At 40.3% G+C, this 17773-nt stretch overlaps 3 protein-coding genes across 4 annotated transcripts; all 3 read right to left on the reverse strand.

The window, feature by feature from the left end:
* Positions 1 to 1366: 1366 nt before the first annotated feature.
* Positions 1367 to 1948, reverse strand: LOC125383677 (uncharacterized protein FLJ40521-like). The gene has a single exon (XM_048402380.1). The coding sequence runs from the start codon at positions 1946 to 1948 to the stop codon at positions 1367 to 1369; it is 582 nt and encodes a 193-aa protein (XP_048258337.1).
* Positions 1949 to 2313: 365 nt separating this feature from the next.
* Positions 2314 to 3000, reverse strand: LOC125383678 (uncharacterized protein FLJ40521-like). The gene has a single exon (XM_048402381.1). The coding sequence runs from the start codon at positions 2998 to 3000 to the stop codon at positions 2314 to 2316; it is 687 nt and encodes a 228-aa protein (XP_048258338.1).
* A 1594-nt stretch (positions 3001 to 4594) lies between these two features.
* LOC124137339 (transmembrane protein 138-like) lies at positions 4595 to 17565 on the reverse strand. Of its 2 annotated transcripts, XM_046503604.2 has the most exons (6): positions 17430 to 17565; positions 12254 to 12491; positions 11335 to 11506; positions 9056 to 9073; positions 6552 to 6630; positions 4595 to 5891 (listed from the first exon to the last, which is right to left on the reverse strand). In XM_046503604.2, exons 2-6 carry the CDS (start codon positions 12376 to 12378, stop codon positions 5782 to 5784), a joined length of 504 nt encoding a protein of 167 aa, XP_046359560.1. In that variant the 5' UTR covers positions 12379 to 12491; positions 17430 to 17565; the 3' UTR covers positions 4595 to 5781. The 2 variants fall into 2 exon arrangements, with proteins under 2 accessions (XP_046359560.1, XP_046359561.1); XM_046503605.2 differs by lacking the exon at positions 9056 to 9073.
* Positions 17566 to 17773: the final 208 nt, after the last annotated feature.

Consider the following 17773-nt stretch of genomic DNA (forward strand, 5'->3'; position numbering starts at 1 on the left):
AGTACGAGCAGCTCCATGGCCCTTTTGTTAATGCACTGGGTGCGCTTTTCCGAATCGTACGTGTTTCCCGACTGATGGTTTGCATGTCCTTGTTCTGATCATTTTGACTGACACCATAACACATTAAACCTCTTCATTTTGCACCTCTTGGTCCACTAATTTTGCTTTTATGGCCAAACATATCCAATATACGTTTCTTTTTGTGAAGAGTATATATAACAAGACATTTAAATACATGTCTCGTGTAGGTTTTATACACGTTTACACTATGGAGAAACCAGTACACGCATTGTGCACCTCTAAACTGGTTCTCAGCCTACTAGATCAGGTAGACAGGAGCCCAGCCTAGGCGCAGCCGCTGACAAACCAAGGATCATAGTAAATGAGCTGCAGGGCGAACATGGAATTAGAACTCACGATCAAGGATCCTGCATGCCAAAGAGGAACAACTCAGTGAATTGCAACGCCTGAAACGACTTACAAGTCCGGTTTTCAGGATATAAACAAGCACGTGACAGTAGTTGGGAGTGTTTTAGCATCATTTGGATGCTCAAAGACGTCAGAAATCAATAATATCCTTTTGAGAGAAACTAAGAAGTAAACAAGAAAATTCAGATGGCCATATAGCTTCTTTGAGATACCAGGGTTCCTGGTCATGTAGGTTCTATAGGATCCCGGGGATCCTGATCGTGTTGGTTCTGTAAGATCCCGGGGTTCCTGTTCATATAGGTTCTGTAAGATCCAAAGGTTCCTGGTCATATAGGTTCTGTAAGACCCCGGGTTACAGGTCGTGTCGGTTCTGTAAGATCCCAGAGTTCCTGGTCGTATAGGTTCTGTAAGATCCCTGTGTTCCTGGTCGTGTCGGTTCTGTAAGATCCTGGGGTTCCTGGTCGTATAGGTTCTGTAAGATCCTGGGGTTCCTTGTCGTATAGGTTCTGTAAGATCCCCGGGTTCCGGGTCATGTTGGTTCTGTAAGATCCCGGGGTTCCTAGTCGTGTTGGTTCTGTAAGATCCTGGGGTTCCTTGTCGTATAGGTTCTGTAAGATCCCGGGGTTCCTGTTCGTATAGGTTCTGTAAGATCCTGGGGTTCCTGGTCGTATAGGTTCTGTAAGATCCCTGTGTTCCTGGTCGTGTTGGTTCTGTAAGATCCTGGGGTTCCTTATCGTATAGGTTCTGTAAGATCCCGGGGTTCCTAGTCGTGTTGGTTCTGTAAGATCCCGGGGTTCCTAGTCGTGTTGGTTCTGTAAGATCCTGGGGTTCCTTGTCGTATAGGTTCTGTAAGATCCCGGGGTTCCTGGTCGTATAGGTTCTGTAAGATCCCTGTGTTCCTGGTCGTGTTGGTTCTGTAAGATCCTGGGGTTCCTGGTCATATAGGTTCTGTAAGATCCCTGTGTTCCTGGTCGTGTTGGTTCTGTAAGATCCTGGGGTTCCTGGTCGTATAGGTTCTGTAAGATCCTGGGGTTCCTTGTCGTATAGGTTCTGTAAGATCCCGGGGTTCCTGTTCGTATAGGTTCTGTAAGATCCTGGGGTTCCTGGTCGTATAGGTTCTGTAAGATCCCTGTGTTCCTGGTCGTGTTGGTTCTGTAAGATCCTGGGGTTCCTTATCGTATAGGTTCTGTAAGATCCCGGGGTTCCTAGTCGTGTTGGTTCTGTAAGATCCCGGGGTTCCTAGTCGTGTTGGTTCTGTAAGATCCTGGGGTTCCTTGTCGTATAGGTTCTGTAAGATCCCGGGGTTCCTGGTCGTATAGGTTCTGTAAGATCCCTGTGTTCCTGGTCGTGTTGGTTCTGTAAGATCCTGGGGTTCCTGGTCATATAGGTTCTGTAAGATCCCTGTGTTCCTGGTCGTGTTGGTTCTGTAAGATCCTGGGGTTCCTGGTCGTATAGGTTCTGTAAGATCCTGGGGTTCCTTGTCGTATAGGTTCTGTAAGGTCCCGGGGTTCCGGGTCATGTTGGTTCTGTAAGATCCCGGTGTTCCTAGTCATGTTGGTTCTGTAAGATCCTGGGGTTCCTGGTCGTATAGGTTCTGTAAAATCCCAGGGTTCCGGGTCGTGTTGGTTCTGTAAGATCCTTGGGTTCCTGGTCGTATAGGTTCTGTAAGATCCCGGGGTTCCGGGTCATGTTGGTTCTGTAAGATCCTGGGGTTCCTGGTCATATAGGTTTGTAAGATCCCGGGGTTCCTGGTCGTATAGGTTCTGTAAAATCCCGGGTTCCGGGTCGTGTTGGTTCTGTAAGATCCTTGGGTTCCTGGTCGTATAGGTTCTGTAAGATCCCGGGGTTCCTTGTCGTATAGGTTCTGTAAGATCCCGGGGTTCCTTATCGTATAGGTTCTGTAAGATCCCGGGGTTCCGGGTCGTGTTGGTTCTGTAAGATCCTTGGGTTCCTGGTCGTATAGGTTCTGTAAGATCCCGGGGTTCCTGGTCGTATAGGTTCTGTAAGATCCCGGGGTTCCTTATCGTATAGGTTCTGTAAGATCCTGGGGTTCCTGGTTGTATAGGTTCTGTAAGATCCCGGGGTTCCTGGTTGTATAGGTTCTGTAAGATCCCGGGGTTCCGGGTCATGTTGGTTCTGTAAGATCCTGGGGTTCCTGTTCGTATAGGTTCTGTAAGATCCCGGGGTTCCTGATTGTATAGGTTCTGTAAGATCCCGGGGTTCCTGGTTGTATAGGTTCTGTAAGATCCCGAGGTTCCGGGTCATGTTGGTTCTGTAAGATCCCGGGGTTCCTGTTCGTATAGGTTCTGTAAGATCCAAAGGTTCCTGGTCAAATAGGTTCTGTAAGATCCCTGTGTTCCTGGTCGTGTTGGTTCTGTAAGATCCTGGGATTCCTGGTCGTATAGGTTCTGTAAGATCCCGGGGTTCCGGGTCATGTTGGTTCTGTAAGATCCCGGGGTTCCTGGTCGTGTTGGTTCTGTAAGATCCTGGGGTTCCTTGTCGTATAGGTTCTGTAAGATCCCGGGGTTCCGGGTCATGTTGGCTCTGTAAGATCCCGGGGTTCCTAGTCATGTTGGTTCTGTAAGATCCTGGGGTTCCTGGTCGTATAGGTTCTGTAAAATCCCAGGGTTCCGGGTCGTGTTGGTTCTGTAAGATCCTGGGGTTCCTGGTCGTATAGGTTCTGTAAGATCCCGGGGTTCCTGGTCATATAGGTTCTGTAAGATCCTGGGGTCCTGGGTCGTGTTGGTTCTGTAAGATCCCGGGGTTCCTGGTCGTATTGGTTCTGTAAGATCCCGGGGTTCCTGGTCGTATAGGTTCTGTAAGATCCTGGGGTTCCTGGTTGTATAGGTTCTGTAAGATCCCGGGGTTCCGGGTCATGTTGGTTCTAAAGGATCCCAGCATTCCTCACTCACTCATGTGCTTATGTGATGGCATATTCAGAATGAGTTTGAAAAAACATACTTCACATTGAAGCGTTCACAAACAAAGTTTGCAATGTGTGACTTGGCTGATGTGTGCACTTGTATCTACTAACCAAGACCATCGATCACCCATACGATCCAGATACAATCACTTACAGGTCCACACAATCAGATGGCGTGTGTTGCTGGTCCACACAATCAGATGATGTGTGTTACAGGTCCACACAATCAGATGGCGTGTGTTGCAGGTCCACACAATCAGATGGTGTGTGTTACAGGTCCACACAATCAGATGGCATGTGTTACAGGTCCACCCAATCAGATGGTGTGTGTTACAGGTCCACACAATCAGATGGTGTGTGTTACAGGTCCACACAATCAGATGGTGTGTGTTACAGGTCCACACAATCAGATGGTGTGTGTTACAGGTCCACACAATCAGATGGTATGTGTTACAGGTCCACACAATCAGATGGCGTGTGTTACAGGTCCACACAATCAGATGGTGTGTGTTACAGGTCCACACAATCAGATGGTTTGTGTTACAGGTTCACACAATCAGATGGTGTGTGTTACAGGTCCACACAATCAGATGGTGTGTGTTACAGGTTCACACAATCAGATGGTGTGAGTTACAGGTTCACACAATCAGATGGTGTGTGTTACAGGTCCACACAATCAGATGGTGTGTGTTACAGGTTCACACAATCAGATGGTGTGAGTTACAGGTTCACACAATCAGATGGCGTGTGTTACAGGTCCACACAATCAGATGGTATGTGTTACAGGTCCACACAATCAGATGGCGTGTGTTACAGGTCCACACAATCAGATGGCGTGTGTTACAGGTCCACACAATCAGATGGTGTGTTACAGGTCCACACAATCAGATGGTGTGTGTTACAGGTTCACACAATCAGATGGTGTGTGTTACAGGTCCACACAATCAGGTGGTGTGAATGTATTTCATGTCCACACGATCAGATGGCGTGTGTTACAGGTCCACAAGATCAGATGGTGTAAATGTGTTGCGGACTCTTGTGTTGTGGGTCCGGGAGTAGAGATTTCTCTGGAGAAGAAGTATGAATGAGATGCCTTCCTCATGGTGACTGCAGAACAAGATGTCTCCGCACTGCACCTGACTGGTGCTTTCTTCACTTCCCTCACAACTCATTTTGACCCCAATGCTTCGACTAGCAATTAAAAAGTACATCACAAAATATACAGACTACAAATTCTATTCATTCAGTTCAAAAGTTTATTTACAAATATAAAGTATTCACATGTTTATACAGCCAGATATACAATTCATTGAAAATATTTTATTAAAAGAAATATTTTCAAAATAACACATTGTCAGCGATATTGATCATCAAAGATATTGTTACTGTTGTAAAGACATTAATCTCCTCAATTTTGTTTTATTTTTTGCATGATTATTATCTCATTATATTCACAAAAAGGTAAAAATAGACATGTGGGCAACTGTCATTAATACTGATTCAATAACTGTTAATTTTGCCTCAAAATTCCAAAAAGGTTTGATCACAAGAATTATCCTTAATCAAGATTCATGTAGTGAGACAACCTTCTCCAGGTCTGATACACATTGAAGATCTTCCTGGAAACCTACATTTATTTATTTTGTAGAAAGAGGCTGGGTGTATAAGATATCCCATTAAGACACTTATATGTAACTATTGTGTGAACTACACAATACCGTATTCGACGTAATAAGCACCCACAGCGATATTTGCTAATATATTGGCTTTCAATCTTTCAACTGTTTTTTATCTCACCAAAATTATATTCTAATAAGAGCCCCCTATTTCTAATTTTGAGAGCACCCTGGGGGCTTATTACGTGGAATACGGTAATGCTACAAGATATACATGCTGCTACTGTACAAAAGCCATATTAAGTACATTTGGGATGTCAGGTCAGGCTAATGTTATACATCTACTGTGGACGGATATACACCTTGTGTGGTAACTTGTGACCGTAGGATTTTTAGTGAATCATTTGCCTTCAAATGTTCAATTCCAGTATAACTACCTCATTACAAACACAATGCATTGGACACTAAGGAATGTCATAACATCATGCAGAACACCTACCGAGGTACTATGACCTTGACATTACCATGATTACGTGTCGTAGATAGCAACTTAATATTCTGTCTTGTCAAAATATCTCTGAGTACCGGTAATACCAAATGCCACATATGTTCTGACAAGAATTCATATGCTTCTGTCAAGTTGATACATCTACCGATACCTGAAACCATTCTTATAATCTTGAGACTTTAGGTAGAGATTCTCTTTGTAGTCATGGACAGAATATCACACTTCTTTCCAAGTCACGAGGGATGGATTGTTTAGTGTCCTATCAAACTGGACCAGAATCTGCTAATTGACAGACACATATCCCATTATCTCCTCCTCTCAAACTCCCGTCGGATCCATTCTGAGTCCTGGTAGAACCTTGGGTCACCGAGCTTCAGCGCCGTTCTCTTGTAGAAGAAGTAGTAGAGGACAGCAACTGCAGGGAGAGACACAGAAGAGTTAGCAGCAGCGTGGGATGAATGGAAGAGTGAACTTCTGAATACATTGAGTGAGTGAGTGAGTGAGTGAGTGAGTGAGTGAGTATGGTTTTACATCGCTTTCAGCAATATTCCAGCAATATCAAGGCTGGGGACACCAAAATTGGGCTTCACACATTGTACCCATGTGGAATCGAGTCCGGGTCTTCAGTGTGACGAGTGAACACTTTAACCACAAGGCAACCCCACCGCCCCACTAACCTAGCCTGGGTGTTAGGTGTGTATATTGTTTACGAAGCGGTCAGCAATATCTCAGAGATGTCACAGTGTAACTGATTAAATCTGTACCAGGAAAACCTATGTTGATGTTGCGAGCAATGTTCCACGCTATCGGGGTATGATGACCTCCAATCAGCCATGTCAGCAAGAATGACCATGCAATTTAATCACCTGCTGAGACCAGCATAGAATATGATCAAGTACTGGGTACTTATTCTGAAAAAGATTACATTTGTTTTTCTGTTTTTTTAGGCATTTTGCATGAGTAATTAACCATCTTAGGAGCCAATGACTTGACATAATCATAACATCCCCACATCTTAGTGAAAGTAGAGTAAAACAGACCAAGCCTTCTCTTAAAGTTATCAGAAATAACATACCAGTTCTCTGAATGACGAAGAGGATCCGATATCCAGTTACATCCCAGATGTACCTGTCAGGGTCGTCCCACCTCAAGGTCTGAAATGTACAGTGAAATACACAACATCGGTCCATCAAGTTGTCAGTGACAGAAATATGGACCAATGCTATCAAAAAGCTGACCAATCTTATCTATCTGGAAGAAAGACTATTTGGGTAAGTAACACTCACATCTTGTCTAGGAAGCAAGAATCAAGCAACACCAGCTTTTGTGAATACTCACAATCGTAGCTCAACATACAAGCAACGCCACATGACAAGGGAATATTGTAGTATAAAGCAAATGGCAGATCAAATGTAAGCTTAATGATTGCATAAAAATATTGAAGTGGAGCTCATAATAGTTATATCCATGCAAATGTCAAGTCATCTGCAACAACACAAACAATTCTACACATGTAAGATTCATGACTTTATCTATAGCGAGTCAATCAAAATAATTCTCATCGATTCACCATGACAAACTAACCACATCCCAACATCTCTCCCCCCACATCCCAACATCCTTCTCATACAGAAGTACACGGCTAATGTAATTGCCAGTCTCAGATCCCTGATCTCCAGTGAACTTCGTTATCATAATTACAGTTACCTTGAAAATTTAATATTACTGACACCACAAGAATACAATGGAAAATTTATCTGAAGTTATTTTTCGACCTTTGAAGGAGTTAACAATATTCAAGTCATGTAACCATGACAACGTATCTTGTGGATACAAGCAGATGAAAGCAGTGGTGGTGTGAAGTGTGCAGCGGTCACCAGGATGAAGTGATGAACAGTGTGCATGGAGTGAGGAGACAGGGAGGTCTCACGAGGAGCAAGTACGAAATGATGACTGTCAGTATCCTGAGACTTCAGTGCTTCTTATCTCTAAAATTTCTTTTGAGCGCTGTGAAAGGACTGAGATGAGACACCCATCTAGCAAGACTTGGGCATGGTTTGTTGCAATAATTTGAAAAAGTTTAAATAGATTTATAATAAAACATTGATCAATGATTTATCATTTACAGCATTGTTTCTTGTGTGTATGTCTAACAACACAGGACATTGAATACCCAGAAAGAAATGTTCACCGAGATCGGCGAGATGAATAATACACCTATCATTTATAGGCCACTGTTAGCAATATTTGTGTTGGGGACATCAAATATGAGCTTTACACGTTTTCCCACTGGGATTCAAACTTGCAGCTTGGTGTAACAAACAGACTATTTACCTGCTGGGCCACCCGTATGACCTCAAACACAGACGGTACAAGATGTCCACACAATCAAACATGGTTCATGGGCCGGGGTGCAGGATTAATAGCACATTCAAGACATCTATCGTACAAAGTTCAAGTACAACAGAAACACATCTACACAACGTCATCAACACGAAGAATGTCACTAGACTACCACGCTGTTAAACAACCTAATCAAACTGACGGGGGAAAATAACGACAACAACATATTGTTAAAGTGATCTGTTTACATTTCAAGATGAAAGTAAAGTTGCCGAGATTTAAGGTCACATACCATGCTTGCTGGTGTGTGGAGATTACCCTTGTCAGACAGCTGAATATTGTCAATATTTCACCTCATTTACCTGCGTATGAATATAATCTGGACGATATCTGTCTTCCTATATCAACTTTCAGTAACAAAATGTTAACACTCAAAAATCTCTTTGAGAAACTGAAGTATATTGGACAAGATGGACAGGTCTACACACGGACAACTGGACAGAATAGTTCCACGGATGTGTAGAATAATTTTATGTTTATTTATTTACAAAACCTATCATCTGATCATTTCTTGTACACTGTCATCATGCTCTGCATAGTGTGAACAAACACAGTGTTCACGTTTCCAGTACAGACCAATGCCACATGATCCTAGAGCAAATATTCTTAAAAACTACATATCACAAGATTTATTTTTCCCACCTTAAAGATGCTATGTAACAATACCACCTTATGGGGGAAAACTACAACGTGTTGAAACTTGTCACTTGTTGTGGACCAGGGGACCTGTACATTGATGCCAGGAATCCAGGTTACCATGGTTACTGGTGCAATCTTGTTAGTCAAGTTACTCATCAGTGTAAATGCAGTGTACATATCAAGCCATTACAAACTAATGGAAACAGAAAAAAAATATAAAAAATATTGCAGAAGAAAGTTTTGAATATAACTCCACTGCGTCATACAAACAGACCAGCCTTCAGTGTAAATATGTTTCCAATGAAAAAGTGAGTGAAAATAAGTTGGCAAGCATACATATTTGTTATTTGTATCGGTTTGTTTCCAATGATACACAAGTGAGAACAGTATGGGTACAGAGTGAAGCATTGACAATATTCCAGCTGTGATTCTTGTCTGACAACGTAATCAATGAAAGAAAAAGTGGAGTACACGAGACAGAAACTGATTTGAAGCTGTGTTGATAGAGTGTTCCAAATAGAACACCTAAAGCCATACCTGTGAGTCAAACAATACCTAGAAATCACAAAAACATTTGGGCTATGTATCTATTTTCCAAGGCCATCAAAATCTACATTATCATGGAGATAGACATGAATGTGTTCCTGAACATAAACTAGGCATACTGAAAAAAGATTACTTGCAGTACAACGAAAATGATAATTAACTGTGTTGACTGTGTCAGTTGAATTATTTTTAAGACAACAATACTGTAAATCTTGAAATTAACGCGAATATGAATTAAATGTGAAAAATGCGAGTGGTCTTTTAACTTCGCATTTATGTCTCCAAATGACTGCCAACAATAAGACGGCCTCACTGCACACTTTGGATAGTGGAAATACCAACTTAATCATAAACACAAACACGGTTTATTGAGCAGCAGATGAAACAAGTATATGACAATGTCATTCAAAGAATAGGAATTACACAATGGGCATGGGGTGAGTTATCACTGCTGGGGTCAAGAGTTCTACCCACTCATGTCAAGCTTGTTGACACCTTCTCCGCATACCAATCAGTGAACTGTTGTTGGATCAATTATTTTATTGCCTTTAAACTTCCTTAATGCCACTCAACAGAGTAAACAAATAAACTGTGGGTTGTTTTTAGAAAAAAACACTGTTTATTGTTTTTACGGGAGTGCTTTACTCAGCACTAATAAGCAGTGGTATTTGTGTTTGATTGGGTTAAGGTAAGGATGTGTATCCTTCCACTGGGATGGGGTGGGGAGAGTCACAGTGATATTGAGTTGCTTTTTTGGCAAGCAGTCGTATTAATTTGGAGACGCATTAATTTCCAGATTTACAGTATCATGTTTACCATCTTCACAAGATCTTTTATATAGGGACTGTTTATCATGGTTATATACTGCATCATTACATTGCATTCTGGGAAGAGGAGACAACAGGCTGCTATTGTTGTATCTGCATTTTTGGACTTGTGTTGGTCAGAATTAGATACAAATAACATAGAAAAGAGAAGTATGTGTATAAAACTGCTTAAAAGGTGCAATTCAAACTACATGAATCAAAAGAATGTATTTTAAAAACAATCTTTAAAAATCACTTTATTAGTTATTGAAGTAACTTGTTCCAAAAATATTTATCATTCATATTCACGAACAACAACTTATACACAAAAAGATTGCGCAAAGTGGGGTTAATGCCACTTTAAACAGCCATTCAGTATGTCAGTTTAATATCGGGGAAGGTTCAAATAGACGCAGGTCATAGACGTGCAACCACTGTGGTGATGGCCCTCGTCATGGCAACATGGGACAATGATCATCATCATGTTCAATGTGGGATCTTAACCAATGATCAGCGGATCCTGCCATGCAAAGGGATGCAACTCTGTACATTACATCGAGGCATCCAAGACATCCATTAAACAAATACAACAAGTATCTGTAATACAACACTGTCCATGTTGTATGATGGTGATTCCATACCAAGCCAACAAGCCAATAAAAATAGGAAAATGTGAACATACTCAACGAGCATAAATATTACTCTACTTAGTAACTTTCTAACAATAATAAAGCACTTGGTTGCTACAGAGAGAAAGATCTATATACTAAACTAGAAACAATCAGTATTATCATATAGAGGTCTTTATCTTGCTTCTCAATTCTACAACTTAATAGATGTAACAGCATATATCGCTTCAAATAGGCATCACACACGTTACTAATACAGGACATGCAGTATGATAATAAAACAAAAACATTAAACATGCCAGAAACTTTGTCAAATACAATTCGTGCCATGCAGGTTGAACATATATTGTTTTACTTTGCATGTTTGGCACAATCAACTTTCAAAAAACCCACATGCAATCAACTCTAAATCATAAAGACTTTATGTTTATTACTGAAAGATGTCTTTGAGATTATGTTATAAATTATGTTACAATTCGAATTTTGTTAAAAAAATGAATGAGTTCAGTTAGCATCAGCAACATTTCAGCTAAATTCTGCAGGAAATAGCTAAGTGAACACTTACTTACAATAACAACTTAATTCAAGAGAGCAAATGACAGATGTTATATATAGTAAACTATGGTTATAACGAACTAATTTTAGTTCATAATAGCCGTAGGTCGTTGTAAGCACATAAACAGCACACATACAAGAAATGGCCGGGACTAAAAATGAGTTTGTTATATTGGTAAGTTCGTTATATGCGTGTTCATTATAAACAGAGTTTACCGTAATATATCATCGATTACAAGTCATTTACTTTAATCAATGCTTTAAAACTGAAGAATCTTACCATTCCCCAGACATGCAGCGCTACATTCAGCATGAAGTAGACGAAGGTCACACAGATCGGCACACGGAACTTGTTGACTAGGATATTGACGAGGCCTGCTTGGAAGATGTATGTATTGAAGAACAACAGGAATACCACGATCACTGCGAACAGGATGCAGACGTCTTGAATGCTGAAACAATAATTAGAGAGTGATTAGTTTAGACATACACCATGTTGAAGTTTTGTAACTGATTATAAGTTATATCCCAACATGTCAGCTAATATAGGCGGAAAGCCCTACATGCTGTGCAGGTTACCACTTTGGTGAAACCCACCTGGGCAATTGTTTGATAGGCGTTACTTAGATTTTGACAGATGACAAAGTAGACACAATTTATGGACAACAACTTCTTTATTTACTGGAAACACGACCTTTTCGTTATAGATCCTTATACTGTTGTGGTTCAGCCTTGCTTGACTACGGTTGCTTGACAACGGTATAAGGATCTGTAGCAAACGTCTCCTTTGCAGTAAATAAAGACGTTGTTATCCACAGATTGTGTCTACTTTGCCACCAGTGCAAGACTGGTGCCAACAAACAAAACAATACAATGAGGGGGATTCTGGGACTTCAACTCCTGATCCCATCATGGTTAGGGGAGGCAACTCTGCACTGTAAATTGTGTTATGCCTCATACCACTGGGCCCTCCTCCATGCCTCCTTGGAAGTTGAAAACTCATGTTCCATGTTCCAAGCTACTCTATTGTTGCATTCTCTTGCCATAAACAGGATAAAGATACAATCAAATTCTGGTATCATATCATCTTTTCTAAAACTGAACATTCAGAACTGGAGACACTTTGTTCACAAGGTAACCACAATGGATCCATATACATGTTCCTCAGTGAACCAGTCCCAGACACTCCTTCCACTTACACAAACGTGATGAGCAGAATGACATTCTGAAATCGGAGCATCTCCGTGAAGGAGTTGAGAACCAGATCCACCAACAGCAGCAGGTACTGCAAGTACAGGATCGGCTGGTACCGACTGACATTCATCTTGACAGCTGATGTACACGGCTACTGCGGGGTAGTTTAAAGCGTCATCACTGGAATACACCCTACCCTTCTCTGCTGTCACGTTAAGGATGCATATGCTTACATTGTTGATTCTGAAAAAGACAAAAACAATGATATAACAACATCTGACTTTGATACAATTTGCAACTGCAATTCACAGCATATTCAAATGCCTACTTTCTGTCCTTCATATTCTTAGCGCCACGATTGTCATAAGTCTATGTTAAAGTACTGGGAGTAATGATCGTCTTAGTGTTAATGTCGCTTTGTGGATCAGGGCCCTGACTTCTAATTTTGTTCCATCTGTCCATAGCAATCAAGTTTACAACATCTTTCATCTCTATCAGGAGCAGACTGGGCCTTTAAAATTTGGGCTACGACCAAAACATCTTGAAGTTAATGCTTCGTCACGAACATTGAGTATGTATCCAATGTATGTGTAAATAAACAATATTGGTTGTTGGGACAACATGACCTGCATCACCTAGCTACTACAACATCAAACAAAGAAATAGTGTCAAAGTGAGAGATAATTTCTACAGATGAATATTTATTCCCCCGGAATATTTATATCAGATGTATATCTGAGAGTAATTCCTTGCTCACCAGGTCCGGTCACAACATTTCAAGGTGTATGCAAATTTCAATGCTGCGCTCAGATGATTGGGTGCTTTGAGGTTTATTTGACATGACCGAAAAGAATGGTAACTCTTCCTTAAAGGGACCTTTATTGGTATCTTTGCCTTGAGATTTAACTGACGCCTTCAAATTAGAAGGTATGTTATCTCCACACTCAAATCACCAGACACCTCGTAATCAATAACAAGGCAAGAGAGGTAATCCATGGTGTCTTTTCAAAATGGCAGCAATATCACGTACTACAAACTTAAAAAGTGCAAAAAAGGAAAGTGTTGTACATTCATCTCCAAATTATTTCTTGCATTAAAGGGACAGGGCATGGACCATTCTGAAGCTTTGTTTGTAAACAATAGCTGATAACCCCAAGCTAAAAACAGCACTGCTTGCCTTATCTGTTTTTTTTCCAGTGACCACACAGCGGGTGTAGGCTTATCACGTGACCACACAGCGGGTGTAGGCTTATCACGTGACCACACAGCGGGTGTAGGCTTATCACGTGACCACACAGCGGGTGTAGGCTTATCACGTGACCACACATCGGGTGTAGGCTTATCACGTGACCACAGACTTTCATCTTGTTTGTAAACAAACACACTTATGCAAGCCTTTCAGTGCACTTTACATGTTGTTTTGCATAATCAAATAAATATACTATTTCAACTATAACAGTGAGGTGTATGACAATATAACTTTACACCTCAAATTGACCGCATATCGCTAGCTCTTTGTAGGCTTTGATGACAGGATGTGGAGGATAAATATGCAAATGAAAATAGTTTTTCATGTTTTAGGATATGTTCTAAATAAAAGGTAAACATTTCATGACATATGTGTAGACTCATCCATATGAAACAGATGAAAAACACATGAATGGACTGTGTAAGATAGGGCTTCAAGTGTCCAAAAATATGGACTCGAGTACCCAAGGGGTGAGACTCGGCTCGTGCTCGAGTACCCGCAATTATACATCAGGTCAATAAAATTGGCAATTATCCTATCGTATACAAAATCAAAGAGTCACAATGACATCGTAGATCACAAAAAAAACCAATGTGATTGCGTATCCAAAAAAATACCTTTGAAATTTGTATGCTGATTCGCTGAAGCTTCATTGAAATAAGAATTGTCAACTTGGGAAAAGAAATTGTTTACATCTCAATGTAACACACATCATGTTCAGGGTGAAAAAAATATTGCACACGTGATGTATGTTGCGATTGGTGATTGGCTGGATTTTGGCGGGCTGGTTTCTAAGGTATACCCTATATGATTAATAAGATCATTTGATGCCAGTGCCGAAGGAAATTGTCAATAAATGACAAAATATAGATAATAAGTCAAAAGTAATATTTTAAATATTATCACAAATTTACAAGTCAGTTTTTACCTTTTTCTTAATTGAAAACATTGAAAGATTACTAGGCTTGTAAATTTACATCTTCTCGAGGCAAGAGAGTTAACTGACTATAAAAGTCCAGTTTCCACCCTTGCCGAACTAGGCTGGTATTATGGAGTTACATTTTGGCTGGACTAACGAGTCTATGCATAGTCCAATTAAAATCGCACACCAAAATCGAAATCCGGTTCGTAAACTGTCGTGCAGATTTCAGTCGATTGCAGAATTTGCAAAGCATGTGCACCACCAACTCGTTGTCAGCAGATATTTTCCAAATCTTTTCATGTTATTAATCAAGTGCTCACGTGATTTGATGCATTTCACGATGTAAGACCCGTTTTATCACAATATAGATCTTGATTATTGATCAGATCATCTTGACCGGGCACCACCATTTTGTGTGAAGCAAACGCAAGTGATGCGAGAGGTGGAATCTGATTGGTCCATAGGAGAGGCTAAGAAGGGACATAACTGGTAATAGCCACTGGTGGCGCTACAATTGAGCCCAGTACTTCCAGCCTAGTTCGGCAAGGGTAGAAACTGGGCTTTTAAAGTCAGTTAACTCTCTTGCCTCGGGAAGATGGTAAATTTATAGTTGACTTATATAACATGTTTTCCCGACATTTGAAGAGATAATTAGAATGTGATACAGTAACACAATGTTAATATTCAATAAACTGATGTCCAGTTATAAATATCTTATGAAAATATTGAATTAATAATGATTAACGTTATGACGTTAATTTAGAATGAATAGGTCTACTGCTTGCGACAGTTTAATAGTTTCATAAAACATCCCTTTTAAACATGAAATAAAGTACTTTTTTAAACCAGGAACTATCCTTAAGAAATGGTTGTAAATAAGTGTATTGTCTTGAAACATAACTAAAAGAAAAGCTTTTGACCTTTTTATTTGATTACTCATGAATAAGAAATTTACATAAAGACATGTTTCTATTAACTTATTAAAGTTGACCAAATTAGAGTTAACGCACATGGTCGAGTACTCAAGTCCTTCAAACTTGACTCGAGTCCCACTAAACTCGGCCCGTGCCCGAGTACTCTTTGAAGCCCTAGTGTAAGAAGTGACAGGGTTTTCTGTGGCTTTATCGATTATATATATACAGATGACACCAAGACGGCAACAGGGTGTGAGGCTGATGTTTATTTGTGAATAATCACGATAGACACCCTGTAATAATAAACAACAGATAATATAGTATATGCAGTGACATTGTCGGTTTCACTGCACAGAGTTCTTTTTGGGGGGTTTGGGAATTCATTTGGGCATGTGCAGATTTCAAGCTTGGAAATTATTTCATGCACGATTTAAAAACACACAGAACCATCGAAGTACTGTCCCTCTAAAACTTCGCTCATTTCACCTTGAAGTTTGAGTATGGAAGTTGGTGACCTGATTCACTAGCGAGGGGATGGTTTGATTGGTATACCTGGATCCTTGGCACCGGATCCTCTGATGTCATATCGTAATGAATTGCAGAGCTCCAGATAAGCTGCGTATCTGCATAAAATACGCATCAGAAATGCAGAAATAAGCAGTAAAATAAAATTCAAGCGTATCAAATACGCACAAACATTACAGTGGACTACAAAAATAAAACTTGTGCGTATCATCAAAATATTGTGAAGTAACCCTGTGTATTCCATTAGCAAATGAGCAACTTATTTTGAAATTATAAACGGGCATTCCGTCAACCTTGCCAAACTCCACGATGACAGTTACATCATGATCATTTGCCATCACACTTTCTTGTGGAAGTATTGTAGTATTTTTTAGTCCTATAAAGCTCTCAAACCTATATGACACCAGTTTGCAGCATCTTCCCGAGGCAAGTGAGTTAACTGACTATAAAAGTCCAGTTTCAACCCTTGCCGAACTAGGCTGGTATTATGGAGTTTCATTTTGGCTGGACTAACGAGTCTATGCATAGTCCAATCAAAATCGCGCACCGAAATCGAAATCCGATTCGTAAAGTGTCATGCAAAGCATGTGCACCGCCAACTCGTTTCTAAATCTTTTCATGTTTTTAATCAAGGTGCTCACGTGATTTGATGCACTTTGCGTTATAAGACTCGTTTTATCACAACGTAGATCATCATTATCGATCAGACCGTCTTGACTGGGCGCCACCGTTTTGTTTGAAGCAAATACAAGTGATACGAGAGGTTGAATCTGATTGGTCAATAGGAGATGCATAGAAAGGACATAACTCGTAATAGCCACTGGTGGCGCTACGATCGAGCCCAGGAATTCCAGCCTAGTTCGGCAAGGGTGGAAACTGGACTTCGTAAGTCAGTTAACTCTCTTGCCTCGGGAAGATGGGTTGCAGGGACTAGATGAATAGTGTTTTTTAAATATTTAACTTAAATACCCACATGTGTAAAAACTAGTGGGTAACAGAAATTTGAATACCCAGATAGAATTACTGATACCCAATGATTTTAAAATGCATGGGTTAAATGCCCACAACACCAAAAGCTTATCTGGAACTCTGGAATTGTAAACTAAATTTGCTAAAAAAAACAAAACTTTGCTGCATTTTCCAGATATACTACGTGCTACATCAGCTGTACATGATGATTATGTTCCATGCCTGTGGCAAATCGTAATGTAAGGCCAATGAGAGTGTAGTGGTCGATATGATAAACGCCAAGTAAATTTTGAGTGAGTACGTATGCCTTGAAATCTGGCGCTGCGTCCAGACCTGCACATATGCCTATGGGCCTCCGTCTATCATGGACGTTATTAAAGGCAAGTTATAATTCCACTGTCTATCCGCTTTAAAAATTTATATCATTCGCATGTTAAGAGAATAAACAAGTTATCGAACTGTTAGATCGTTTTGTGAGTAAACAGACTTGAATGAAATAAATCTAAATAACAGAAGATACCCGCCAAATGAAATTCCTACTATCTTGCATGAGTGAGTCACCTTGTGGCATACAAAAGAAAAATATCTGCGAAGATCCTTACCGTATCTCAAAATTTTGTTACTATGAAAATCTATTCGCTGAAACATAAGTTTGAATTAATATTGTGATGACAGTTCAGTTGTTAACCGGAATCCGACATGTTTACACTCGAAACGAACCTCTCGTACAATCTCACGAGATCTATATTTAACTGGTGCCGTTATTGTAATGCGCGACCGCGTTCTCCTTTTTAAATATATATAAGTACAAATGTAAAGCCAAGTCACATTTTTCTTATAAATTCCACAACAATACATATATATTCTTCAGTAGTCTTTACTACACTCCAAATTAGGTTTACAATCAAATTTAGGGGCCTGTTTTCGTTTCACTTAAAGAAGGCAA

Source organism: Haliotis rufescens, unplaced genomic scaffold (genome assembly GCF_023055435.1).
Source record: "Haliotis rufescens isolate VD_foot unplaced genomic scaffold, xgHalRufe1.0.p SCAF_26, whole genome shotgun sequence".
Taxonomy (NCBI): Eukaryota; Metazoa; Mollusca; class Gastropoda; order Lepetellida; family Haliotidae; genus Haliotis; species Haliotis rufescens.

Excerpts from the sequence above, each read along its gene's own strand:
- LOC125383677 (XM_048402380.1), bottom strand. The coding sequence starts at position 1,948 with ATGACCCGGAACCCCGGGACCTTACAGAACCTATACGACAAGGAACCC.
- LOC125383678 (XM_048402381.1), bottom strand. The coding sequence starts at position 3,000 with ATGACTAGGAACCCCGGGATCTTACAGAGCCAACATGACCCGGAACCC.
- LOC124137339 (XM_046503604.2), bottom strand. The coding sequence starts at position 12,378 with ATGAATGTCAGTCGGTACCAGCCGATCCTGTACTTGCAGTACCTGCTG. Across the intron at positions 11,507-12,253 it reads ATTCTGCTCATCACGTTTGT|CATTCAAGACGTCTGCATCC; the intron begins GTAAGTGGAAGG and ends TTATTGTTTCAG. Across the intron at positions 5,892-6,551 it reads CTTCGTCATTCAGAGAACTG|TTGCTGTCCTCTACTACTTC; the intron begins GTATGTTATTTC and ends CTCTCCCTGCAG.